Here is a 27,749-nt window from a genome sequence, read left to right as displayed (position 1 = left end):
GATAATGTGTCATAAAAGACTCAACATAAGTTCATAGTCTTCTAGAAGCTAATTTTACATTAAATACAAATAGTTAAAATGAAGATACCATTAGGGAGTTTTTCTCTTGACTCATGATCAGGGTCCATTTAAACTAATTTGTGTTTGTGCTAGAGTCATACCTTAAATGTCTTCTTTAGTTAGCATATAAAGCTAAGTGAGTTTACTGATGAGTAAACATGTTGCTTTGTGCTCGGTATTACTAATCGTTTACAGTGAGCCAGCTTTGTGAGACTGTCAGCTTGGTTAAAGTTATCAGCCAGAACTCTGAACTTACTTCATGTCTCAGGCCTCTGAGATATCCATTTCAGATATTTAGGGAAAGAAAACACAAGGAGGGTTTTCTTTAGCTTATGTTTCTGCCTACACACCCTTTGTGAATGCTCTTCAAGTTCCTGGTAACTTAGTATCAAACACTTCACCCGTAGTTCTAATTCTTCCAACAGCTTGAAGAGGGAGCCCCGACCCTATTCAACGACAACCGTCTCACAAAACACACGACAAAGCTACCGTTACTAGAGCTAATGAATGTGATCAACTACCACGCAGACCTCTTCAAAACACTGAACCTAATCTCACAAAGCAGGAAAATGAAAACATGAAGACCACCATCAGGGAGATAGAGCAGTCAGTGCTATAAAGACACTGGAGAAGGAGAAGCAGGGATGGAAGCCGTTAAGACAATACTGGATTTTCAGGCATCCCTTTTAACACTTGTTTCCCCGAGGGGGGTATTTGGGGCGGGGGGGGGTTTCAATCTGTGTGACCATGGCTAACAGAGTGCACACCCCCCCTCACACTGCAAGTCGCAGAAAAAGGCACTAGAGTGGGGCTGTTGCTAGCCGTAGAAAAGTAAAAGCGATATACATTCATAGCTCACAGGTTATCTTAACCGCAGTCTGGGAATAAATACACAAAACGCACTTGTAGAAAAATAAAATGTAAAAAGGCGTGGCCCCTATTAATTTTTTTCTTATTTTTGGATTCTGGGAGACAAGTATGGCTACTTTTTCACGGCTTTTTAAACCCCCTTCCCACCCTCCCCTACCCACCACTTAGAAGGCAATTCAGGAGTGATCCTCCACTGCTCTGGCCGCGAGCAGTCGAGCCCTTTCATGCACGCCAATATGAGAAACAGGGAGGAGGGATGAGGTGAGGGGGCTTCAGAGGGAGGGGGGGGGCATTGGTAGGAGGTCAAGGCTCAGCTTTCAGTGTGAGGAAGTAGAGGAGAAACTCAACAGAACATGTGTTCAGACAACAGAAACCTCATGCAGGAAAGACTCACACACAGCACACGTCTCAGTGTTATGTGTACAGTGATAGGAACACAGAGACAAATTCTGGGTACCAATTTAGTTTAACCCCCCCTTTACGATTTATAATAACTGCAAAGATTTAAAAGGTTTATAACACCCTGCAATGTGGTTATAAGCAGCATTTAAAGTGTTCATTAAGAAACAGTAGCTGTCAATTGTTTGTATTTTTCTATAGTGCTCATTCATTATCAGTTAAAAACAAAAAGTTATAGTTTACTTACCTATATCTGCTTACAACTACAATATAGTATTTATTCATGATTTATATACTTCTTAAAAAATCTTATCGGGTGGGGAGGGTTAAAGTAAAAGATGACCTGAATGTGTGTTTGTTTGGCCTGGTGTGAAAGCGGCAAACTGACTGTTGTTTGTGCTCAAGCTTCCCAAAAAGAGAGAAGTCGGTACCACAAAGACAACATCTCCTCCTAACCCTCAGCAGCGATCGAATGCACGCACACACACGCACACTGCATAGTCAACACACACACACAACTTAAAGAGTATGTGGAGAGAGAAATTAGCTCCAGCTGACGGCAGGGGGAAGGGGACTGAAATGTTCTGCCGAGTAAGGAGTGTGCGTGTGAAGGGGGAGGAAGAGGAGGGGAATTATTGGGTTTGCAGAGGCGGGAGTGCAGAAGGGTGCAGGAGGGGGTGTGGGGTGCATACCACAGCTTTGCACAGGCTCAGTAATATAGAGTAGTTGATATCCTGACTGTAGACGGAGTTCAGCCGCTCCGCTCCTCCTCCTCCTCCTCCTCCTCCTTCAGTTCCCCCCCCCAGCGTCACGTGAAGGCGGTGTGTCTTCATGTGTGCTTGTGTTTGTTCGCGTGTTTCTGTGTGGTAGTTGTTCGGTGGTTCAGTCAGGCCTGTGAAACAGCTGCGACGTGATGTGGTTGCTCCTCCTCTCCTTAAAAAGAGGAGATGGTGGCGCGTCTACCTCCGCCGCCTCCATCCACACCAGTTCCCACTTCCTGTCACGTGGCCGTCGCCTCCAGGTAGCTCTGTAGTTTGCGGACGGTGGACTCGTCCAGTGAAAAGAGGTCAAAGTCAAAGGTGGTGTTGGTCACGTTGAAGTGGCCCGTCTCCTCGATCAGGTTCACAATCTGAGAGCAGAAAGTGATCAGTTATCATTAACAACCTTCAAATAAGCTGGTCCATCAGATCACTATATTGCTGAAAATAACTCAACATGTTCAAGTTCAAAACCTTTCTAAAGAAAGCAATTTAATGCTTGTTTCACGGCCATCATAACAGTCTGATTGAAATCAGAAGGGACAAAGAACATTTCTTATTTTGATATCATTTTAATCTAATGTATTTCACGTGGCCTGGACCCTGAAAAGGTGACAAAATAAAATAGACAAATGGATAAACCAAATAAAAATGATAGATTGATTCAAGTTGAAAGTCCCGCAAGGAGACAACAGATATACATACAAGGTTCTCCACTTTTCAAAAATGCATTTTGTATTTATTCCTATTATATTACGATACGATATACTTTATTGTCCCCGTAAGGACATTTGTTCTGGACTCCGTCCTGCAGTTCCGCATACATGTACATATACAAACATAGTGGACATTAAGAGACATACACATATCATCAGTCATACACAATTTGAACAAACACAATACACAGACGCACATACTGACAATGGCGATCTATTGCACAACCCTCATGGCCAACATTTAAATATTGGATAAGTCGTTCCAATGCAATTTCTAGAACTTGACTTATTAAGTATGGCATGATGTTTATCCTGTGATGGACAGTATGAAGTTCAAACACACACCTGCTGCAGGACGTTCCGCTCCCTTAAAGCCATCAGTCTGCGGTGGAGGTCCACCAGCTCTTCCGTGTACGCCTGCAGAGTGAGCATGGTCAGAGTCAAGCAGGAGCTAAAGAGGTCACAGCTTTTCATTCTTGATTGAAATGTAAACTTCTGTATGAGCATTACTCAGGATTCCTGCAGGTTTCACCAACTCAAATGTAAGACTTTTTAAGACCACTTTGAATAGAATTTAAGACCTATCTCACGGCAAGAAAGTATGAAGGAAAATTGCTATGAAAGAAGAAATACGTACATGAAATGTATTCATGTTCAACATAAGAACGATGACTGAACATAACAGCATAACAGTACACAGAACTGTGTTAGACAAAAAGTGTGCGTGTGTGTAGTAGGGATGTTAAGATTCACCGATTCGCATCGGTGCACCAGCATAAACGTTCAAGATGCGAGTGCACCGGTTGAAAGAGTGCACATCGGCTACAGTTTGGGTTGAACTCGCGATGCATCGATTGTAGCGTCTTTGCATCGATAAAAAAACGATTCATTCATAGAATATCCCCTCATCCAGTCAGCACTCCGCAGAGACGATCTTTGCGTCGCACTACGGAGGCCGAGAGTGTCAGTTATCAACACACATGGAAGTCGAGGAGAAAGAGAAACACAGAGCACCGAAAAATACCTACCTATCAAACGTTTAGCAACACTTCGGATTTTTCAAGAAAGACGGTCAACTTGAAAAATCGCTCGCAAATTGTAAACGATGCCGTGTCGCTTTAAAGTACACAAGTAGTACGAGGAACTTAGCGACGCACATAAAGAGGCAACATGGGGTCTGCGGCTGAAAAGAAAAACAGTGAGGTGTTCTGTCAGAGAGAGTATGTCTTCCTTACTGTAAGCAGTTATGAAATACCTGTTTGTGAAAGGTTATTTGTATTCTTTATTGTTCATATAGAAACCACTGCTTTCTGCTCACTGGTGAGTCAGCCTATGAATGAGTGTTAAGCACATCAGGCTGGCAGCTGTATGGGCATTGCACTATGGTAGTTGTTATTTGCACATTATTAATCATGATCAATGCATCCTTACATTGTTAAACTGTGAGGTGTTATACAATTGTATGCGCAGTACTAGTAGAGAGAACCAAATATGTAAAGCACTTTTTTGTTAATGTATGATTTGCTGCATATAAGGAATAAAACAAAAATCCTCTGTCGTACCATATTGAAGTATCATTATTTTGCATCGTGTTGAATCACATCGTATCGAACTGTAACAGGGGTGAATCGTATCGTATCGCCCGGTGTTTCAAATGTATCGTATCGTTGGCAATGTATCGAGATGCGCATCGCATCGCCTCAGTGATGGAGATGCACATCCCTAGTGTGTAGTGCTAGATCAGGGGTGCCCAACCAGTCGATCGCGATCGACCGGGAGATTCCCAGTCGATCGCGAGATGTGTCTAAAAATAGAACAACAATATTCTGTTTTATCGTTAATGTCCTATAACATAATCTTCCTGTGCCAGAATAATGCACTTGAACGCATCAAAGCTTTGCGATTGGCCATTTTCACCAGGCCCAACAACAAGAGCAAGGCTGCTACCAGAGCATCTTATCGTGTCAGTCACGTTCTTGCGAAACACATGAAGTCTTTCAAAGACGGCGAAGTTATGAAAGAAGCATTCCTGGAGGCTGCCGACGCGCTTTAGGGGGACAGTAAAAATAACAGTAGCATTTCAACAGGTTTTTGATATAAAAGGCCTTAAATTCAGATGATCAAATTTAAGACTTTTTAAGACCCCGCGGGAACCCCTGATTAGTAACAATATAGGTGGAAAAACTGATGATAAAGTCAAATAAAAAAGAGTCCAGATTGAGGTGTGAATTTAAAGTTAAAATTGTCAAAAGCACTAAAGACTTTTTATTTATTTATTGTTTACTATAAAGAAGGCATCCTTTGAAATCAATCAGTATGGGATTTAAACTTTTCTTATGTCTCAACAAAATGAATTGAAACGTTTTAATGTGTAAGGATCAATATAGGATCGGTTTACCAGATTTAAAATCATCACTTCATGAATAACCTCGCTACAAAGAGGAAAATAGATTTCTAGGCAAGGGTTCATAGGCCAGAGTCTGTTTGCACATCTGGATCAATTCACTGTCCAATACTCCATCTTGAATTCATTATGCACTCGCTGAATGTGGCAGAACACTGCATGTATGTGTATGTGAGGTAAAGTGTAAAAGAAAAGTTGTATTTACCCTTCCTACCTTGTCGTATCCCTTCTTCAACACCTTCTCTGAACGAAACGAGGAATCTGGACTCTTTCTGCCTGAAACCTGCAGACAGGAGAGCCAAAAAAAAAAGAGAAAAAGGAGGAGAGGAATTATAGAAAGAGAGGGGATACAAAGAAGAGAGACAGAGGAAGTGATGTGAGCTATGAAACACATCACAGAGCTGGAACACTAAAGCAGTAAGTGGAAGCCTGAGGCTGTTCCGTTGTTAAAATGTCAAGAGGGCTACAAATAAACCATTTCATGAAATTCAGTAGTCAGACGTCTACATCTTAATTAAGCCTGAGACTGTTCTTTTGATATTGTTGATTTTTAAATACAATATCAGAATAGAAGACTCACAAAATCCTACTTTGCTTGTCTTAGTATTTTTTTTTATAGCATTTTCACCTTTGTAAAGATTGATTAAGGAAATGTAACACAATTTGCCATCATTTTAGATTAATTAATTCAATTTTAATAGATAAGTAGGAACCCTGTCTGGAATTCCTTTTCTACTCTAACAATTTCCATCCCTGTCATCACATCAATGAAATCAGGGAGTAAATTAAGTGTGTGACTCACTTTGTTGTTGGAGGAGCTGTGTTTCTGGGGGGGCCGGGCGGAGTCTCGACTGGGGCTGTGCGAGCCGTCACTGCTGTCACTCTCACTGTCCAGGCTGAGTCTGACAGGGGTCAGAGGTCAATCACACATAGACAGAGAAGATAGACATAACACAACTCATGTTTCTTAACTTGCTGCAAATATGGAGCCTGATATCATTCAGTCAAGGAGACACAACGGACATCTACAAATATACAAGAGTAAACAATACTGAGGAGACAAAACACTGAGTTAGGGACAGTGAGTTCACTGGGGAAGGTTAATCTATCAAAATATGTCAGATTATGTGAATACATTAAATTGTAGTGAAGGGTTGAAAGGCTTAAGTGTTTAGAAAAAAGATATGCATTTAAGCAGTCACACTATTTTCATGTAGCGAAACGATACATTTTAATCATAATGCTGGAAACAAGATGAAAGTGTAGACCCATCGCAGACCTCTTTTATCAGGAGCGCGGTTACATCTGTGTTATTTTTTCAAGGACTACAGTTTTTGACTGATCATCTAAAATGTCATGGGACTTTTTAAGAGACTGACCGTGAGTCACGGTTGGGGGGGTTGGTCTTGATGGGCGTCTCCTCCTCTGAGCTGCTGTCGTCATCATCTGACTCCTCTGATTGGATCTCCTCTACCATCGATCGCAGGGGGCCTGAGAGAGAAATACAGTTGTGTTATATAACAACTACAACCTACTTTGACATGCCCAGATTAATGCTAATCTCTGCTATGAAACAAAGGGAATGAATTTCCTACCTTGCCCTTGTTTCTGTCCCGGCTCAAAGTCAGAATCTGAGCTGGAGTCAGAACTCGAACTGGAGTTGGAAGGACTGGAAGGGGCCGACTGCTGTAAGAGGAGGAGAAGAAGAAATGATGAGAGGGATAACAAGTGAGGAAAGTAATTGACAGAATAGGTAAAAAAGTTGATGGGCTAAAAAATGTAAATGTGCTGAACAAATCCTGACTACAGGTGATTATTTTTTACATCTGGAGTGTTGTAATTTTCAATTATGGCATTTAATTAGCTCCAATCTCAAAACACTTTCATGCCTCTCAAGGAAATGATTAGCTAGATTCTTAATCAATCAACTGACACAATCTTTAATGGCCAAATACATTGCCTCGTTCAAATGTTCTCTTTTGGGAGCATTAGCCGACTAACAGTCTGAAATATTTAGCTCCTGTGAGGCTGACCTCTGATTTCGACGACGCTTCGTCCTCTGAATTAGACTCTTCAGATTCTGGAACTTTCTTGGGCTCCTTCGGTTCCTGCGTGTCATTTTTGCCTTTGGGCCAGCGACCTTTTTCCTTTGGGGGTTTCTTCTCTGCGTACGGCTGGCTGGCTGCCGACGAGGAGGAGACTCGGGGAGAGGTTCCTGTGAAGGCCCCGCTTGTCGGCCCCTTCGGCCCCTCTGAGCTGCCCTTCTTCTTCTTCGCACTGGGTTTGGGAGACTCCACAGTAGAGGGTCGTTTCCCCGGGGCTTTAGACTCTGAGGACCCTCCCCCGCCTCCTCCAACGCCTCCTCCAACGCCTCCTCCAACGCCTCCTCCACCCCCCGCCCCCCCTCCTTTAGGGGACATGCCCTCCATCTTTGAATCCTTCAGGGTGAGTTTAGGCTCTTTGAAGGCAGCCTTGGGTAAGACCTTAACTTCTTCTTTTACTTTGATATCTGACGGCTTTTTAGAAGACGAGGAAGAGGAAGGGTCTCGGCCACTCTTGCTGCTCCCATCTCGATCGCTCTCCCCTTTCGGCGTGGCTTTGCTCTCAGAGTCTTTTCGGGGCCGTTCACGGTGCTCCTTGGTCAGTTTGTGCGGTTTGGGTCCTTTGCTGCTGCCACTCCCCTCTTTGCTGGGCTCCTAGAGAGAGATAAGCAGCATCATCAACAATGGACAATTACACACTCAGCTGCACATCAAAGTCAGGCCAATCTATCCTGTACTGTCATCATATAATTACTGTGAAAGATAAGTCAAAAATAACACAATTATCTCAAGTAATTCGTCTTAAAAACAGCTTATGCACAGTGCATGCAGTGGCGGTTCTAGAAAATGTTACATGGGGTGACAAAGGGGGGGCAAGAGGTCATGCCAGGGTGGCCGGACCGTATGTGGTATTCTATACTGTGTAACCTATTTATTGTTAAATTATGCCCTAACACAAGTGTTCTTAATGCACAAGAGAAACAAGGTGTTCAGACAAACAAACTCAAATAAAGTATAAAACAGCAGAAAATACTCATGATACCCTAGAATTCTGTTTACTGCAAGTACGGTAAAAGTACTTAGTTATACTTAAGTACAAAAATTACATCACCCATCTCTTCAGAGAGCTAAAGGTGACCTGTGCAGCAACACATTTCAATCAATATGTGTCAATACTAAGAGCTGCTAGATTGTGCTGCTGTAATGGAACATGTAAGGAAAATAAGAACATACCATGTGGTCCAGCTGGAGTCTCATCTGCCTCCTGATCCCTGCCTCTGTCCCTCTTTCTGACACTTCATCTTTATTCCTCACATTTCTTCTTCTTCACTAATGTCTTCATCTCCTCCTGGCTTCCTCCTGCTCTGAGCCTCCTGGTCTCTTCATCTCCTCCTGGCTTCCTCCTGCTCTGAGCCTCCTGGTCTCTTCATCTCCTCCTGGCTTCCTCCTGCTCTGAACCTCCTGGTCTCTTCATCTCCTCCTGGCTTCCTCCTGCTCTGACCCTCATGGTCTCTTCATCTCTATTTTCCTTTTCCTCTTTCTGTTCGTCCTGATCACTTCTCAGATATGTCTTTGTGTTGTTGTTGAATCACTCCAGCTACTCTGGACTGCAAGAGTCTGCTTGTGAAAAGCACTGGTACAAATGCTTGTATAACCTTACACGTTAGGCCCTAGGGCCATGTAACTGATAAGTAGCATATAATAAATATAAAATCAGAAGGTATTTATCAAACTCACACAGGCAGCTGCGTTTAGATCCGGTTTGACGGTAAAGGATGTATCCTGGTTTCATTTATCAGCCTCATTGCTGTGATGTGTAATTTACATGGATTTATTAGTACCGCATAGTTTAGCAAATAAAGTGATCGATCTCCCAGCTAGCACTGTCTGTGTAGTATTTTGTAACGTAACGCCCCAAACAGCGCCCGTCTGTTAAACGCTATCGATTCAAACGGCAGCGTTTTATTCATATTTTGTTTCAAGCTCTCGTCCTTATTAAAAACAAAACCAGTCGAAGGGGAAATGCTCTCAGGGGAAGCTGATCCACCTTCAGGTGCTGGGACAGCTCGGTCTCTCTGCAGCGGTGTGAGCCGCGGTCTGTGAACACCGCTCCGCAGTGTAATGCAGGTACTGTAGCTGCGTTTTTAACAGGCCTAAGATGATGTTTAAAATGATTCACTTTTAATTAATGTACAGCTTGTTTCATTGCTTGAGAAGCTTGTGGACATAGTGTAGGTTTGTTTCTACAAGTACAGCTTAGGGACACACAAGTTAGGGGGGCAGCCGTTGACCCGCCCGTGGCACTGTGCAATAAGAAGACTAAGATGCTACAGCTGAGACTGTACTTTGGCATAGTTGTGTTTTGAGCTAAATGCTAAAGTAAGCATGCTAACATGATGATGTTGACGGGTTTAATGCTTACCATGTTCAAAATCATAGTTTAGTCTGTTAACAAACTAACGTTTGCTAATTTGCAAAAAAACAAAAGGCTGAAGTCGGGGGATCATCAAAGTCCGTAGGATTAATTATTTGGTAACCATTCATTTCTTTACCAAATTCCCCTGAAATCCTTTCAATAGTTGTTGAGATATTTTTAGCCTGGGACCAAACTTGTAGACCAACTCAAGGCCCTCATTTTAGATTTAGTGAATTCAAGGCCCTTTATGAATGCTGGTTGGAGACTCAATACAGACCAGAGTACATTTTTAGAGGTGGCTGTCATGACTTTTTCTGTAATCAGCAGATGGACACAGCTGGACGACACCAAGTCCAAGCCAAAGCTCGACGTACACCTACTCATGGTACAATTAAAAAGTGGACTGAAGAAACATGCATTTCTATGTCAAAATGGGGCATTTAGTTTACATGATGAAGTTTTGTCATAAGCACAACCTAAAGTAATTTACCAATATGGGTCCTAACGTTTTGTAAATGACCCAAAATCAGATTGTGTCAAGAAAGAAGATCACATCTTAAATACACTAAGACGAATACACTAAAACAACTATACAAAGCTACGAATAAAATACGAAGGGCAATTGAATTTCATCAGATCATAAAGACCCGCCCACTGCCCTGGTCTGTGAAAGGTTCAGACCAAAACTGTGTCAGGAGTGGAAAATGTAACAGGATCAGTTTCCTCTTTTATTCTGATATCTCTCGTCTCCTAGCAGATAAGTTCTCTCAGTAATTCTGCGTACAGAGATGGTTATGATAAGAAGACGGAGTCTCTCTGATCTCAAGACCAGTTCAATGCTTTTATCAATGTTCATTTAGACATGTGGCTTTTTATCTTTCAATATATGTCATATGGCAGTTTGGCTTAAGTTCTCCCCAAAAAAGAGAAAGCTGATCATGTTAGGGAACCAATTAAGATATTACCAACCTTTGACACATGAGAGGTCTTGGTCTTCTTGGGGTCTGAGAAGGCGGAGAGAGGGATGGTGGGCAGCATGGGGTAGTCAGGACTGGGCCGGGACACGGCTTCAGCCCCCTCTGGAACCACCATTACCTGGAGATAAAGAGACAAGAGTTATGGAGCTGTACTATTGTATGTATACACTGTCAACTCTCATGTAATGTCAGGGAGCCTTTACTCAATTCCACTGAAGACAGAAGCAGGTTATTTTTACCCAAATGTTATGTGACCCACAGTTGTCTACAGCTTGAATCATCAGTACAAAACAAATATTTTACACAATACCGGCATACACATTTGAGAAGTTAACTACAAAAATCCTATAATTGTGGTCAGAAAACATACTTCAAAAGGAAACAGTGTCCATCACGTGTACTCTTGTTAATAACATTTGAGTCCTCAGATCATCATAAAGCAAAATGTATAAACACCAACATTACTGATATGTCACTAAGACTTTATGGTGTGCAAAATCTTTTTTGAAATTGTGACTGGCTTTGAGATAAACTTAAATCAATTCACCTTTAGATTTAATTTTGGAATTTTTCAGAAATGTTATCAAATACTGTTGTTCTCAATTGAAAATACAAGGTGTGTCTTGTGGTGGTTTACTTACACTCTGATTCCTTAGAAGTAGTTACATTAACAGAATGTCTGCAGGACTCAACAAGTGAAATTTAGGATCGACACATAAATGTATGATGAGTAACCAGTAGGGAGACAAAGGCCTATAACATTATTTTCTCATGATAAACTATGTATTAAATTATTACGGACAAGTTATAGAAAATGTATTGATGTATTAAGTATTTAAATACAATAAATTACGTCTTTGTTTAAGTTGACGCTGGTTTGTGACAGTGTTTGCTACTTGTCTAATGGAGGGTTTAAAAGCCCTCTACATGCAGAATTGAGTGTTGCAACACTCCTACTTTTAGTGTTTGTTTAATGCATAACATCTCCCAACAACCTGCAATTGCTAACCAAAACGTTTCAAAACTAACATTACCATTAGGCAGGCAGGAGAAGAAAATGCTGAAATGCTTTCGATGCCTGCAGAAACCGTAAATTGAGGATAAAGCGGCAGCTTCACAACTCATGATGAAATACATCACGTGGTACTCTAGTACTATTAACAAGAATAGGGTTTGCTATTGACTCTAGTCACTCATTAAGCCATCAGCCCAGTGTACCAGCAGCCTCACCCCTCCAGCTTTGATCAGCTTTCTCCTGAATTCTTTGGTGGGGTTGTTGAAGGTGAGCTTCTCACAGCGCAGGTGGTTGACGGGTGGGTTGCCTTCCAAGTTGAGAAATAGGTCGTAGTTGAAACACACCTTTTTTGGCTCCTCCTGAAGTAAGACAACAGTATAAAAATACATGTTATTAACCCACTCTGACAGCCAGTGTGACACAAACTAATGTTGTGTTGGTCTTTCTGCATTAAACTGATCCATTTCATAACAAAAGATAAAGGCTGAATTAATTAACAGGAAGTAGGGCTGCTCAATTAATCGTATTTGAATCGCAATTACGATTATGGCTTGCAACGATTACGAAAACATCGTAATCGAAATAAAACGAATAATTTTTTTTATTATTACTTTTTATTTTATTCTACTTTTTTTATTATTGGTTTTTCAGTTGAATTATACTTACAGTTCAGGGTAATCAAGTGTTACAAACATACTGTTCACATTTTTTTCCTCCAATAAATTGATGTTTTCAAAGTAAATGGATAATCGTTTTTAATAATCGTGATATCAATTATTGACCCAAATAATTGAGATTATGATTTTTGCCATAATCGAGCAGCCCTACCAGGAAGTCAATAAAACAGATAGACGTAGCTGGAGCCGGTGTGCTGATAAGAATCAACTAACATTCCTGAGAAACGCTGGAGAGAAGTCGGCAATTACAGCTGCAGAAAAGGCATCGAGACATGCTTGAGAAACATAAACGTCTTAATTAAATCAGATGGATTAATGGCTGCTGATATTAACTTCTCTAGTCTTTTAAGTATTACCTTGATCTTTTTACAGACTTGTCCAATGTGTATTAGCACGTAGGAGGAGGATGTAACATTCTTGACTGCAGTTCAGTGGTTTAATATTATAAAGACCTGCATGAGACAGGTCCACTAATGTGCGCATTTCTCTTAAGCACCGTCCTTATCTTATAATGACAGTAAAGTGGGTCTTTCTTTCTTTCATCATTCATTTTAATGGCTCATGGAGACTTAAAGGTGCCAGCATAATAGTATGTGGTCGTTTTATTTCCCTCACTTAAAAAGAGAAATGCTCCTCTCATAAAAGTTTAACCAACACAATGGTGCTCTTTGATTGACTAAGTGCATGTATAATAACTGCTACAGGACAGTGTGTTAGTGCAGACCTCCAGAATCAAGCCATTCACAAAACAAATGGTCCAAGAAGGATTTTAAACCATCGCTGCACAGCACTTATACAATCTACATGCACTTAAAGTAATCAGATTATTCTAGCCTTGGGACAATAACCTGATTTCAGAATCATCATGTAAAAAGGAACAACCCGTTTTCTTTAATCAAGTTAACGAGTTAACCTGGTTAACATGACTGGATTCCAGCATATAACAGGCAGTCTATGCTCAACCTTCTTCAGTTTGTAAATGTACTACATCCATAATAATTGCAGACTCCATCATGTACCACCAATGTATAAATCAATGTAGAAATACAAACCATATTCAATTCGCAACTCATTTCACTTATCCTTTCTTATATATTTTGTAAATATATGCAAAGACAGTCACTACACAGATTACTATCAGTGTCCAGTCTATCTCACCTTGTTCTTGAAGTAAACCTCAATAGGCATGAGGAAGCCTGCGTAGCCCGACTCCTCCACTTTGTACGGCGGCTCCTTGCATACTGCAGACAGACACATGCATGCCAACGGCAGCAATTCGATTACTCACATTTCATTTATCAATAGACTGAGCTCTAATAACTGAATTAATTAATAAAAGTCTCTCCCTAAAATGAAAACAAGTTATGTCACATTAATTTGAGAACAACAGTCTTGGCAAACAATAAACTACCATGAATTCAATGTGAGGAACAATAACCTGAAGATTAAAAACGGAACCTTTTTTCATAATTATTATGATAATGAAAATGCTGTCCACTTCAGTTTAAGATTTTGTTTACTTAAACACAAAACCCTGTGAAACATACAAATCAATCATTAATTGGATCTAACTTGCTTAGGGATTTACAGGATGGACAGTGAAGACACATTTATAAAAAAGCTAGAAATAACAAAGACAAGAAATATGATATTTTTCCCCGGCTATGTGATATCCACTAGTCTCACCTCTCTTGGGTTTGGGGAAGCTATCGTGGAGGCGGAACACGACCTTCTCTACAAAGTGCTGGATGTCGCCGGTTTCTGGCCCTCGGACAAACACCATCCAGTCGTGGGTGAAGCCTTCTGATGTCACCTTCTTCCTCAGCTGGGCTCTGTGGCCCAACTCCAGCTTCACCTGCACCGTGCACTGAAAAGAGACAAATACTGTTTACTACTACACTGGACCTGTAGACGTAGGAAAATATATACAAGCAGACGATGTGCACAGACAAAATTCTTCAGATCAAGAAGCTGATTGAAATGATGAAAAAATAAGCAAACAGCAGGAAATTTCAAATAAATTGTCAAATAGAAATAATAAATGCCTTGAGGTTTTCTTCCTCTGGTGAGTGTTTCAATTGCAAGTAGATTCCTGTTTCCTCATCTTAGAACAATGTATAACTTAACTGGTCTGAGGTTTATATGTAAAATAAATGCAACCCCAAGATTTGAAATTATGTATTATATGCAGATTATTTTTCTGACATTTCACAGAGAAGACAATCAGAAAATAATCACTTTGTCCAAAAAGTAAGTAGGTCAAACGATTGATTGTTTAAGTACAAATTATTTCATATTCATTGCTTAATTTTAGGGATGCACGATATTGGTTTTTTGAAACCGATACCGTAGCCGCGTTCACACTGCGGTACTTTTCCCACAAAGGTTCATGCAAACTTAGTTCATGATCGCGTTCACACCAAAAAGAGCCGGTACTAAAAGTAGTTCATGCGAACCTTTTTACCCCCTCGAAAGTCCCTGCAGTGCCCCTTTCACACCAGCGCCTTTTCAGCTCCGGCTCGGAGCTAGAGCCTGAAAAGCGCCGGGTTTTCCTGTTCACACCGCAGCGGCGCCGGCTCTGAGCTCCGGAATCCGCTTCATTTCCAGCTCCAAAAAATTGTCGGTCCAGAGGCAAGAGCTTTGGAGCTAAGAGGCGATGTCGCTTACGTCTCTCTTACGTCGAGGCGTGCAGGAAACTAAACCCACCTCCCATGGGTCGACTGTTATGCCTGCCTCCAAGCAGTAGTGCCTATAAACACACTTTATAAAGTCAGGCAACACTAACCAGGCTTCGTGTGATTCTGTTTATTTGTACCTTACTTTGACCATCCGTTCGCTGTTATCGATCATTGTGGAGAGAGGCAGACGTGTTGTTTTGTATTATTGCAGCTATCGGATGCAAGTAGTCAGTTTAGCTTCGGTTGCTATGCTAACATCACCCGTTTTATACCAGATAAACTTTCATAACGGCGTTGTGATACCAAACAGTGTCAATTCAGACGGACACACATTCACTAAGGGGAACTGGGGATATGCATCAGCTGCTTGTGTGAGTCGGACAGTGAATACTTTAGAGCGGCCGCTGCAGTGTGAGCTAACCGGGAGCTAACGGGAGAATACACTCCATGGAAGAGCAGCCAATACTGCAGCGGTCGGTAAATGCTGCAGAAACACATTAATAAACAATGAACCACGGCACTCTGGAGCAAAGTATAAGGTTGGAGAAGTCGTTATTCAATTTATTCTGGCTTCGTGTGATTAAAAGCAACACGATCATCGACCCGACGCAGTTGTTGTTGTTGTTGTGAGCACCGTAATGGCTTCCGTTGGGGAGCAAATCAGCGATGTAAACGGTGACGCCATGACGCAGCAAGGGCAGCTCTGGGGCGCCAGTGGGCAGTGTGAACAGAGCGGGAGCTGAAAAGGGAAACCGGAGCTGAACCAGAAAAGCTCCCGCTCGGAACTAGAAACTAGAGAGCAGGGACTTTCGAGCGGCTCTTTTTTGAGAAAAGAGCTATATTCCTGATTGGCTGGGCGAATTGCAAACCACGCCCCGTAAAACTCCCAAAAAGTTTTGTGAAGCCGCCATTTTATTATCCCCGCATTAGCATTATTAGCATTAGCCCAGTGCAGAAACGCAGAGAGACTAACTTATGGCAACACAAAATAAAACATGGGAGCGGTGGAGTGATGACGAGGTGTCGGCGTCCTGGCGATTTACTCGGAAGGCTTCAGTAGAAGCTGCTGGGAGTCCCAGCAGCTTCTACTGAAGCCAGTCCCCAACTCCGGGGACTTCCGGCCGGGGACTTTGGGCGGCAGTATACGCCGTGAAGTGGTTTGCGGCCTGCCAGTAAACCCAAAGCAGAAGAAGAAGAAGTGACGTCAGCGGCTTCATTTGCCTAATCCACCCCCAGGGACTATTTCTGGTGTGAACGCGATCTGTACTTAGTTCATGCGAACTAAAGAGTTCGCATGAACTAAGTTCGCATTAACCTTTGTGGGAAAAGTACCGCAGTGTGAACGCGGCTAATGTCTTCGTACGCTTCGATGGCGATGTTTCAGGTGGCTGATCAGGTTCGAAGTATTACGGAGCGCTGGATTTGTGAAGAACTCCCCTCTTCCTAAACCACTAATACCACAGTACTGGCAAAACGGGAGGAGCCGAGTGAAAAACAAGCGCCCCTCATCCCAATCCACCCACACCGCAGTATTTTTTTCTTTTTTTTTTACCCAAAAAATATATTGTATATTATCGAGGCTATTAATACTGGTATCGGGTTTATCGGGATGACGTCATAATTCCTAATATCGGGCCGATAATTATCGTGCATCCCTACTTAATTTATCAGTTAATTCAGCTCTAGGAAATATCTAGAGTTAATTAAACATTTAAACCTCTTTTGCTTTCTTTTTTTTAAGTCATTTGAGATTGTTTTAATTTAAGATATTACTAAACTTAACACAAAGCAATCAAGTAAATGATCGGCTATAGTGCCTAAAAGACATTATCTGAGGTTTCTTCAGAAACAATCAAAACATGGCACGTATTGAGATTAAACCAAGAGGCCATTATTTATTAGTTTCTGATTCCGCCTTGAACAAAAAAACTCTTAATCTCTATGTTGGAGTGTGTGGACTCTCTTCTAAAGAGAGCAAAGCTGAACACTTGTTCTGGACAAACACAAAGCTGGACGGTGTCGGGACGCTCCCTGAGGAACCACAGCAGCGATAAGCTGCCCGGCCGACTCATCTCAAAAGGTTTGTGCAGAAGAGGGGCACATTTTTGGGCTCTCTCTGCCAAGAACAATGACAGTGATGCGACAAGCTAATGACACCGCGCTGCTGTGACTGGGTGATTGGCATGGCAAGTGAAGAGGCTATGGAGATGGGAGTGTAAAAGGGAACAAGGAGAGGGGAGAGAAAGGCACTTTATGTCCAGGGGAGGACTGAAGAATGTGGGGATTTGGCCCCGGCACAGAGCAGTTTGTGAGCTGGGACTGAGTGGGGGGGATTAGATGGGACAGGATTGAGATCACACACACACACACACACACACACACACACACACACACACACACACACACACACACAACACACACACACACACACACACACACACACACACACACACACACAACACACACACACACACACACACACACACACACACACACCACACACACACACACACACACACACACACACACACACACACACACACACACACACACACACACACACACACACACACACACACACACGCACGCACACACACACACACACACACACACACACACACACACACACACACACACACACACACACACACACACACACACACACACACACACACTTCTGTGGCAGTAATGCCCTCAAACTCCAGACTCCACCACACCCACAAAAGCAGACCCGGAGACCCTTCAATCATCAACAACCCCCACCCACCCGGACAAATCTGTGAAATCATAACGGTGATAATGACAACACAAAAATTAGGAAGATAATGAGCCAAACAGGAAGACGTTGACTATATGTAAGAACAAAAAGGGAACACTAAACTGTAAACATGGCGGGTAAAACAGACATTTTCAGAATAATCAAAAAATTAAGAGACCAGGAGGGATTATGAGGCTGAGAATATTAGAACTGAATTTATAAAATAATTAGTTGATAAACAGAATAAATAAATCAGGAACAATAAGCATAACATTTAATAATTGTCATCAACTTGAAATCATCCTAATGGGATCGTTTAGCGCACAAGTTGATATTTCGATGGCAAAAAAGCAATATATTGTGAAGCCCTACTGATAAAGACATTTGCAGAATGAATTCAAATATGTCAAACTGTCTGAACATATTAGGACCATTTTCTAAATACTGCTGATTAAAGTTTCTAACAATAAGCACCAACAACCTTGAGTCACCAAGCAGCACACTGTCAGAAGATATGAAACATCAGTGACCTACATCTCAAAAACCTACTTGCTGCAACATTTATTTAGCTTTCCTCTATCAGAGGCAACGACACCACTCAACAAAAAGTTGCCAACATTGATATGAGGCATGCATCTCTCTTTCTCCTACACAGAGCTCCGGTTGAAGGGAATTTAGGGAAATACACATTTTGGCAAACACACTGGCTCCCATGAAAACAATCAACTCCCAGCTGACATGTAAATAATACCCCTCGTGACCATGTTAATCAGTTTCAGCTAATAAACTATTACAATAAAAAGTCAGAAGGTTTCCCTCAGAGGACACACATGCAAACAAACAATCACAACAACGGCTGTTCTTTGATGAAGCTGCAGGTTCCAGCGTAATCCTTCATCATCACATCAAACCTCACTTCTAAAAGAGATGAACCAGCTACTCGATTTGAAAATGGTCAATCCCAGAGAGCAACAGGGAGTCACATATAGCCTATCTGCTGCTCCCAAGGAAAACAAGCGAGTATTGGAAAAAGGGTGTGTGAGTGAATGTGTGGGTATTACAAAAAGCTGCATGACCTCTCCGCCTGTCATCTCAACGCAGATATCAATGATTTAATAGCGAAGATCTCTGTATGTTTACATAAAGTCATGACCCTGCTTCACACGCATGAAGCACTTTGGCTGTGTCATGCTGTAATGTGCATAATTAAATTAAATGCAACATTTACAGACTGAACTTGACTCTCGCTCTTGTCTTGACTCTGCATTTGATTGACTTAACTGCAGGTTAGTTGTCCTATCTATAAGTAATGCAATAAAAAAGATGACCCTGCAATATAATTGTATCATTGTTAAAGTGCTCAGTTAGTAGAAACACCTTTTGGTACAAATCAATACAATACTAACGTCAGGCTCTAAAATGACCATAAAGTTAAATCAACACCTCACTAAAACAGGTTAAAAGCTTTTAGCTATATGTACCAATAAACAATGAAACTGTATATATACATGATACAAATTAAATATTATGCAAATGTGTCACATGATACAAAGATAAATTCACCACAGCAGTACAACTACACCATTCTTACAACTTGTAGCAGAAGACTTCCTCTGGATGAACATGCTCAGATCTAGTTAAAACTTCAAAGGGGCCAATGCTGAATGGGACTAGTTCCAAGAAAGTAGCTGAGCCACTGTCATCCGTGTGTGTGTGTGTGTGTGTGTGTGTGTGTGTGTGTGTGTGTGTGTGTGTGTGTGTGTGTGTGTGTGTGTGTGTGTGTGTGTGTGTGTGTGTGTGTGTGTGTGTGTGTGTGTGTGTGTGTGTGCGCGTGTGCGTGCGTGTGCGTGTGTGTGTGTGTGTGTGTGTCCTAACCTTCTAAAAGATAGTCCTGAATAACCTCAGGCGTTTAGAGAGTGGCCTATTTTTAAAGAAATATCTCCCTCACAGTTTGCAGTTTGTAATTTGGTTTACCCACTTTTCTGTTTGCTGCAAAATAAATTATGTCGGTTTTTTTAGGATGACATCAATCTTAACTGTGCAAGTTTAAACATGCATGCAATAGTATTACAGTGAAAGAAGCAGACCACTGAGACCTTACAATTATGTTTTATACTCTTTGCTTTGTAATCATGGGTGGTCATCATGACTGCACACAGATCAGCTTTTCCACCATGCTGCATGCATCTACAAATCAAGAATGTGGGAAACATTAAACCAACTGTTGGCAAATAATGCAATGATAAAACATTAGTTGCATAGTCGTCACTGGCTTTATTAACCTTGCATGCGAGGCTCCAGGCCGCTGGCAGTGGAGACACCACCCCGCCTCTCAGCCCAACCTGGAGAGACCAATCTTTTCCCCGGCGCCTTGTAGCGGCTCCTTAGCCTTTAGCCAACGGCCGACACTCTACTGATAGGTAGACTAGCTTAGCTTAGCTACAACAAAACCTCGACTCACATTGCCCTGCATGCTGCTAAACACTGTGCATGAGTGTTTAAAACACAGCAGGGCAGAATAAACCCCAGGTGTAAATCTCTTTGTGTGCCTGGTTGTGGCTACAGCTATGCAGCGGTGGTGAATGGTGTGGTAGACTGAAACTAGCTAGCGGTAAATACCGATGTATGAGTGGCCAGCTAGCATAGCTCCAGAGCCAAACAACTACGAGTTCATTAGCAGCAGGAGCATTTTTTTCTTCTGGCTAGCAGCACAGAGGATTCATTCCTGCCCTGCCAGCAAACAGCCTGCTGCCGTTTCCTCTGTGAAAAGTTCAGATTCCACAAGGAGACACAAAAGCCACTGTACCTGGTTCTCCATGTTTCTCTGGCCTCAGTGATTGTTGTATTTATTTACAGCGGCGTTTGTGGAGCGTCTCCCCAGCCTCTGCTCCTCATTGTGTGTCAATCCAGCCCAGAAGCGGAAGGCAGACGGCTCCCCTCCCCTTCCAGACGGCTGCTGGCAGGCAACCAAAACAGAAAGCTCTCTCAGCCAATCAGGGAGCGGGAAATTGAAGCACTCTTGAAAGAGACCAGTGACTACACTCGGGAGGCGGGGCAGCCGCTGAGCTGCAAATACAATTAAAGCATTTTCTGCTGGTTTTCTCGAGTGACAGCGAGCCTGTCCCAATGGCTACGGCTCTGTTTCAATTGTAAAATGCACATGATGCTAATTGATTAATCGGGGTTCGATTACATGGCTTTGACATTTTAGCTATTGCTATTAGTCTGGCAAATGCAAAATCAATATAATTTTCAAAGACGCTTATAACTTACAACTTTATTCCTTTTTTGTACAATGTGAATATTCTGGGATTGCACCTCATATATGTTTGCACTATGGCCTACTATGCATTGCAGTTCATATGTTCATAAATAATAAGTATACTTTTTTAATGGGAAAATAAATACAATTGCCTTAAAAGTTCACAATGTATCATTGATCTCTAGCCAATGCTGTTCTTATAAAAATCATAATGCTCACTAATACACAATTATAGTATTCAATTGCAAGTTTAAGATACTTGACTGAAGTTTTTTACATTTAATGCAATGTTGTACTCAACTGAATTTCAGAGGGAAATGTAATGACTCAAAGTCAACACTTCCATATTTGAACAGCTTTATTTATCAATTATATAAATTATATATTTAAATTAGTTGCAGCAAGTGGTTTTCTTGTTTTCTGCAAACTATTTGACTATATTTTGAATGCAGGCCCTTTTTGTGGTTTTAGACTTTGCCTTGATCATCTACATACTATTTGCATGACTGGACAAAAGTACATATTTGAATTTCAGTGTTAGTAAAACCATGCACATTTCTGTATGTGTATTTAATGTTTACCAGCGATACATGAAAACCTGCTGGAGAAGCTATATTGTTTGTGCCCTAAAAGTCATATTTCTTGTACACAAATACAAAATAATTGCCATTTATTGTGCATCCTTGAGTTAACTTTTTTCTTAAAGTTGGTATCTCTAAATTCATTTATTATGGCTTCTAAAAATGATGTCTGTTTAAAAAATGTTTAATCTTAGTCAGGGAGCGAGGGTCCATTGCAGTCAGGTCTCTGTGGTGCTCAGACTTTGATGTGAGATTATCAGGCCTCAGCTATGGGACAGAAGGTCATCGCTCTCTCGTGCCTCTTTTTCTTCCCCTGCGGCTCAAATGTGAGTTAAAGAAATCCCACCTTGCCGTCAGACACCAGGGTGTCCCACCGCTGGTATTGAGATGTCAACCTCTAAATCCTCCTTTTCAAAATGTAAGAGATGGAGAAATACAAAATAAAGCCATGTCGCACAGGTTTCACACATATAACAGTTTTATTGTAAATATTCATAAAAATGGTTATCAACAAGTCCAACTTGTAGAATAATGTGTAAATCCATGCAAATCATGATCAACCAAGATCTCCCAAAATTGCATACTTTGACTTTCAAAGCCTTCATTTAAACTTAAAAATTGTGCACATAACATCAATGAAGTAATACATATAGTGGTTACCAACCTTTGAGAAAAACTGAGAAAAATGTCGACCAGGTTACTTTGTCATTTTAGCCATAAGCATGAGTGGAGGTTGATTGGATTTATCATGAAACGTATTCATCAAAAAAGTTTTGGACAAATTAAAATGTTGACCTGAGGATCAAACCGTTGTTTAGATATTTCACCCATAACCACAAATATCAACCTTCTTGTGGCAGTAGAAAAAAAGTCAGGCGATCGTGAAATGAAAGTAATTTGGATTTGTTGTCTGGCGGCCTGACTCTTAACTAGATTTTGATGTCACAGTTGTGACAAGTGAAAACCTCAACAGGCAGGGGGGGTAGATTCAAAGTCAGGGGATTCCTCCTCTGGCAACCACGAATGTCAACTATCCAAAGTGGTGAATTGACTGACATTGCCATCACTGAAGCCGAACATTTTTAGTGATTCCAGAAATATATATATTTCCAAACCCCTTGGTTGGAATACATTTGATCTAGAGATCCCAAACTGTAAAGCTATTACTTATTATCTATAGACAAGGTGGTGAAAAGTTACAAATATAGGATTCTAAGATCTTATCATATGAAATGAAATTCAGCTTTTTCCCCCCTCTTTGTATATCGTCACCATTTACATCTAGGGATTACTTTTATAAAAAAGCACTGACTGCTTTTGAATACTTCACCACCCACAGGAGGTCACTTTTAAGCATTGAGGTCCAGAGAATGCCTGAGTGCATTTTCTATTGTTGCATCTTTTGTATCCTTCAGGAAGGATCATGTGAACAGAGGCCTGATGTACCTGAATATTCTCAAACAACCCAAAATCAAGAGCTTTTTGAGAGAGAAGAAAAGGCAGTTCAGTTATGATTCAGTAACAAATATGACATATTTGCAAGCGATTGTTGTGGTCCTGAATGAAACAAGAAACAGATATGACTTGAATGTTAGTAATAATCAAATTAATGTCATAAAGATAAACAGATAAAGATAATCAGCATAACCTGAACAACTCAGTTCAGGTTATGCTGCTCCAAAGACAGTGTATGCCGGTCCTCTGGGAACCACCATAAAATACCACATGCTTAAGAATAATAGTATCCATGTTAACAAAATGTTAACATGTAAAGAATAAAATGTGCATTAATTTCTTCAAATTAAATAACAGCAATTGATTTATATACAAACAAAAATGCTCAACTGCCAAAGACTCTTAACTTCCAAAACTTACATACAAATTCTCAAATGTTCTCCTTTATTAGACAATTTATGGTCTTTAAGTCACTAAATGTCTATCAATAAGTTATATATCAGTCAACTCTTAACACCAGACATCCTCCAGGTCTGTTCACAACAGTTTTTGTTTTTATATTTTCCATATAGTTTCAATTGGAGTAATCATCGAATGTGCTTCAGTATCAAAATTATTCATCATTAGATACATATAAATAATGTTTTTATTTCAAATATAATTTATTTAAACTCTGAAACATGCTGTAGATTATACAAAAATACTTTGTGTGTCTCATAGATTAAGAATTGCAATAGCCTTGTGTCGACAATGATTATTAATGTAAAAAATAGAGGGCATATTAAACAATGGGCCTCTTGGCAAAGACATAAAACACAGTTCGATCTCAAAAAATGTATATAGTGCATCATTTATCACTTTTCTCTCAAGCTTCCCCTTTTCATTATCAACACAAATATTTTTAGCACTTTCTTATACTGGCAAGGTATATACATATCTTTGTTTTCAGACGTTAATGTGCAAATGAGTTCTGTTAACACCTGCATAACTCAACCCAACTCGGACCCCAGTAGGCCCATTTGGTAATCCAGCTAGTGTAAACAATCTTTTAACGGAATCAGAAAACAATCTTATGTGATCTAGTCATAATCCTATGTTATCATTATTCTATGCGACTATTTCCTCACAGATTGTGTCTTTGAGGTAAGAAGCTTCTATGAACACATGAAGTGTGCTAATGCAGATGTGCTGCCGACGTTACACATGACTTTGTTAGCACCGTTTCTGTGTTTTGGTCGTGCCCTTCAGGACAATGTGAGGTATTCCAACAGCCCATCTATCGCAGGGCCAGTACTGCAGTACCGGCAGAGAGTACGGGATCTCATAGCTGGCATCAAGGTAAGCTATCAGGGTGGTGCCATAGGCCACTGCTATCACTATCAGAATGTGCCTGCAGGAAACAGATAATGAAGATCAATACACACGAGCATGCATTAAGAAAAGAAAAAAAGAAACAATCCTTTATCTTAGAAATAATGTTGGCATACTACTTAATTGTATTCATTAAACTTAATTTGCTGAGTGGATAATGTCCTCAGATAACTTTATACAGTGAATAATTAGCTACATTTACACCAAACAATGAATTAGCAGTGTTCATTAAAGCGACATGTGCATTTTGTGTCCAACATCTAAGGTAACACTGTAGTTTTATGAAGGGTTTAGGGAAGGTGGTGGCTTAATAAAATGTGAAATACAGGTATATCTGCTTTAAGTCACTGTTGATTTTTTCAAATATTAAAATTTGAAAAGAATCTTTTTTTTGTTTAATTAAAGATATTGTCAGTATGTTTTTTGCAGATGTGTTTTTGGTCGTAAATGTTCAGGTGGTGGTACGTTTTTTACTGAATGTATTTGCAAAGGAAACATTTCAAAATAAAATAAAGTTAAGGAAAGGAAAGCACAAGAAAAGAAGACAAGTAAGCCAGGACTTACCAGATACCGTGCAGGTAGCAGAAATTCAGAGTCTGCCAAAAGCTGCATCCAAAGCGGTCACTAATCCAGCAGGAGACAGCGAGCACCCACAGAGCCACCGACACCTTGCAGAGACGCAAAGCCTTCTGGTCAGTGCAGCTGAGGGAGAGATAACACTGGTTATCATAACAAATCAACGCTGCATCCAAACCAGTGACAGATGCTTAAAAAGCACCACAGTTTACATACCATTTCATCTCAACAGCCAGCATGTAAACCATATGAATGCCAAAGCAGTTTAAAACGTAGGCGTTGGCTGTAGGTTTGACAAAGGATGACAGCGTGGAGACGATAGTAATCACCAGGACAAGGTTTGAAAATGTGGACCTGTGAATGAACAGACAGAGAACACACACAAGTTGCATGTCAAAGGTTTAAATGGTTAAATAATTTAGCGTATCTTCAAGTGAAGTTCTGCATAAACGACAACTCTTATGCGCTGCTGTTGATAAAAAAAACACCCGAATTTTAGCTTCAGAAATGACTTACAGCAGAAATATGTTCAAATTCCTCTGCACAACTATCCAAAATATTTAAAATTAAAAAGGTTCTGTTTCCTTAAAGCTGCAATAAGTGATTTTTGGGGTTAGGGGGTGTGAACATAAACTTGCCATATCAACAATTTCAAAGTTTGTTTGGTTACCTTGTTAACAAACTGTTACTTATTTACACACCCAGTAGTTAAGGGTCTGGTTATCATAAGACCAATATTTGCTTTGTTTTGGTCTCTTCTAACTCCAGAGGGAACTATCTGGTTCACCGGCCACTCAATCTTCCACTTTGTTCACCGGCTAGTTGCTAGCTTTGCATATCTGTTGTTTGGTGTCGAGAAGGTATACTGTACAATGAGTATTTAGAGCTTTTTCACTGAAACAGCTGCCTGCTTTACAGAGAAAGTGGCAAAAGGTGCCCTCTGACCACTGGTACCTCTGTGACTGTTTCTGGTGGGATCGTTTAGTTATCTTTCATTCAGGAGGACTAACCCATGACTTTGAAAAACTGGACATTCTCGAAACAGGTCTGTGCGATTCTTTTCATATGCTCATCAAAATGTCAGTCATCTTTCTCTACCTTGTTGTGAAATATTTACACAGGTTGGGTGGAGCTTTTTTTCTCTACAATAGCAAGAGTCCCGATATGTCACTTTCAGGTGCAGACTGCAGCTCCACATTGTTTCTTTGTGACTCCAGTTGATGCTGTCAAACAGGCTGCACGACAGTACAGGTTGTGTTTCACAGTGGCGTGCCTCATAAACGAACTCTCATTGTTTTTTTTTGTCTTATTAAAGGATTATTCAGCTTTGTGTGTCTGTGAGTCCATAGTAACACATGGAGATGAATAAAGACAGAAACAAAGACCTTTGACCAACTTGTGTGTTGTTTGGAAATTGCTGTACGGTTGCTTTACCTGTCTTTAATAAAAAAAGGGAAGAGTCTGCGGGGGAACCAGACAACATATACCATCGCCAACACCCACAGGATGGACAGCTCATCCAACATCTGGCCAACGAAACTAAGAGTCATGTGGAAGTACGCCGAGAAGAGCCCTGCAGAAAAGACGAATACAAAATTACTAAAGGGGGAAACAGAGACATATAATGACATAGTCAAACATTTTCAAAAGTAGTCTTTGATCATTTGAACCACTGTTTCATAAGATAAGTCTTAAAATAATAGGACAGGAAAGAACAAAAAACTGCATTTAGGTACAAACAATTCTTACAAACTATCCTGACATTTCTATTGTTTATTTGTAATGACTGGTCATTTTACTTCACATGCCAGTAGAGTTGCAACTAACATTTCTTTTCATTAACAATAAGTAACGGTTTGGTTTGTTCCATAAAATTGTCAAAAAGCCACTATGACAAAATCTCCCTTTCTACATTTTGTCCCAGAGTATAATTGTTGTCTAACCAACAGTCTATTCCCTGAGTTTCTAACACAATGTATCTAAAATGGAGAAAGAGACACATATATTATAAAATAAAGGAAAATGAAGAGTAACTGACCTACAAATATCATCATGGTCCAGACCATGTGAATCGCCAGGTTCCTCTCTTTGGCATAAGGGTGCAGAAGATAGAGCATGATGGGAGATATAATGAAGAAGAAAAAGCTGCTAATCTGCAGGGGAAATATAAAATGAATGAATCAGCAAAAACAATGAATCAACTAACCAACTCATTCATATCAGACATTGATTTCCTATTTAAGAAAGGACAAATATTATGACTATGTTATTATTACTAGCTTGATTATAGATATTCTTCTGAGAACTTCAACAATGTATTGACATAAATGCTGCATCTTTGTGATATACTGTACTTACAGTGTTGAAGTACTCCACTATATGTTCGGACTGTTTGTAGTTGTCTTCACACCAGTCGATTTCTGAACTTTCATAGGAGAAAACTCCTGCCATCTTTTCACTGGAGCAGAAACCTGTCAGACAGAGAGAACGTGAACAATACAGACCCATAATAATAATAATAATAATAATTCATTACATTTGTATTTAGAGCGCTTGCAGTGTTACATACATTAATGTCAGTTGTTCCCTCAGCAGATAAAGTGAGCCTATCTCAGGGAGACTGCTGTCAGTGTTTGTATAGTGGTTTATGGAAATCAGTTTCCAGAGTTGTATTTTGTATTCAAAAGGGCAATGGTACTCTTTTTCAGAACGTTTAAGATAATCGTTTATGATA

At 40.6% G+C, this 27,749-nt stretch overlaps 2 protein-coding genes across 4 annotated transcripts; both read right to left on the bottom strand.

Moving 5' to 3' along the window:
• Positions 1 to 1,092: 1,092 nt before the first annotated feature.
• mllt1a (MLLT1 super elongation complex subunit a) lies at positions 1,093 to 20,699 on the bottom strand. 3 transcript variants are annotated; one of them, XM_034081492.2, is made up of 12 exons: positions 20,577 to 20,699; positions 14,021 to 14,201; positions 13,493 to 13,575; positions 11,873 to 12,016; positions 10,635 to 10,760; positions 7,241 to 7,903; positions 6,803 to 6,893; positions 6,587 to 6,698; positions 6,010 to 6,109; positions 5,413 to 5,490; positions 3,149 to 3,220; positions 1,093 to 2,458 (listed from the first exon to the last, which is right to left on the bottom strand). In XM_034081492.2, the coding sequence occupies exons 1-12, from the start codon at positions 20,586 to 20,588 to the stop codon at positions 2,330 to 2,332; spliced, it is 1,791 nt and encodes a 596-aa protein (XP_033937383.1). In that variant the 5' UTR covers positions 20,589 to 20,699; the 3' UTR covers positions 1,093 to 2,329. The 3 variants fall into 3 exon arrangements, with proteins under 3 accessions (XP_033937383.1, XP_033937385.1, XP_033937384.1); XM_034081494.2 differs by having other exon boundaries at positions 5,422 to 5,490; XM_034081493.2 differs by having other exon boundaries at positions 6,010 to 6,103.
• A 3,295-nt stretch (positions 20,700 to 23,994) lies between these two features.
• On the bottom strand, positions 23,995 to 27,487 carry acer1 (alkaline ceramidase 1). Its single transcript, XM_034080484.2, has 6 exons — positions 27,374 to 27,487; positions 27,054 to 27,168; positions 26,450 to 26,588; positions 25,232 to 25,369; positions 25,004 to 25,141; positions 23,995 to 24,458 (listed from the first exon to the last, which is right to left on the bottom strand). The coding sequence occupies exons 1-6, from the start codon at positions 27,464 to 27,466 to the stop codon at positions 24,281 to 24,283; spliced, it is 801 nt and encodes a 266-aa protein (XP_033936375.1). The 5' UTR covers positions 27,467 to 27,487; the 3' UTR covers positions 23,995 to 24,280.
• Between the last annotated feature and the right edge of the window lie 262 nt (positions 27,488 to 27,749).

The sequence above is a fragment of the Pseudochaenichthys georgianus genome, chromosome 4, assembly GCF_902827115.2.
Source record: "Pseudochaenichthys georgianus chromosome 4, fPseGeo1.2, whole genome shotgun sequence".
NCBI classification, from domain to species: Eukaryota; Metazoa; Chordata; class Actinopteri; order Perciformes; family Channichthyidae; genus Pseudochaenichthys; species Pseudochaenichthys georgianus.
The sequence above is the reverse complement of the archived record's forward strand: the minus strand, read 5'-3'. Positions and strand labels throughout refer to the sequence as shown.

Excerpts from the sequence above, each read along its gene's own strand:
- acer1 (XM_034080484.2), bottom strand. The coding sequence starts at position 27,466 with ATGGCAGGAGTTTTCTCCTATGAAAGTTCAGAAATCGACTGGTGTGAA. Across the intron at positions 26,589-27,053 it reads GACCATGATGATATTTGTAG|GGCTCTTCTCGGCGTACTTC; the intron begins GTCAGTTACTCT and ends TCTTTTCTGCAG. Across the intron at positions 24,459-25,003 it reads TGCTACCTGCACGGTATCTG|GCACATTCTGATAGTGATAG; the intron begins GTAAGTCCTGGC and ends TGTTTCCTGCAG.
- mllt1a (XM_034081492.2), bottom strand. Across the intron at positions 13,576-14,020 it reads CTTCCCCAAACCCAAGAGAG|TATGCAAGGAGCCGCCGTAC; the intron begins GTGAGACTAGTG and ends GTCTGTCTGCAG. Across the intron at positions 10,761-11,872 it reads AGCTGATCAAAGCTGGAGGG|GTAATGGTGGTTCCAGAGGG; the intron begins GTGAGGCTGCTG and ends CTTTATCTCCAG.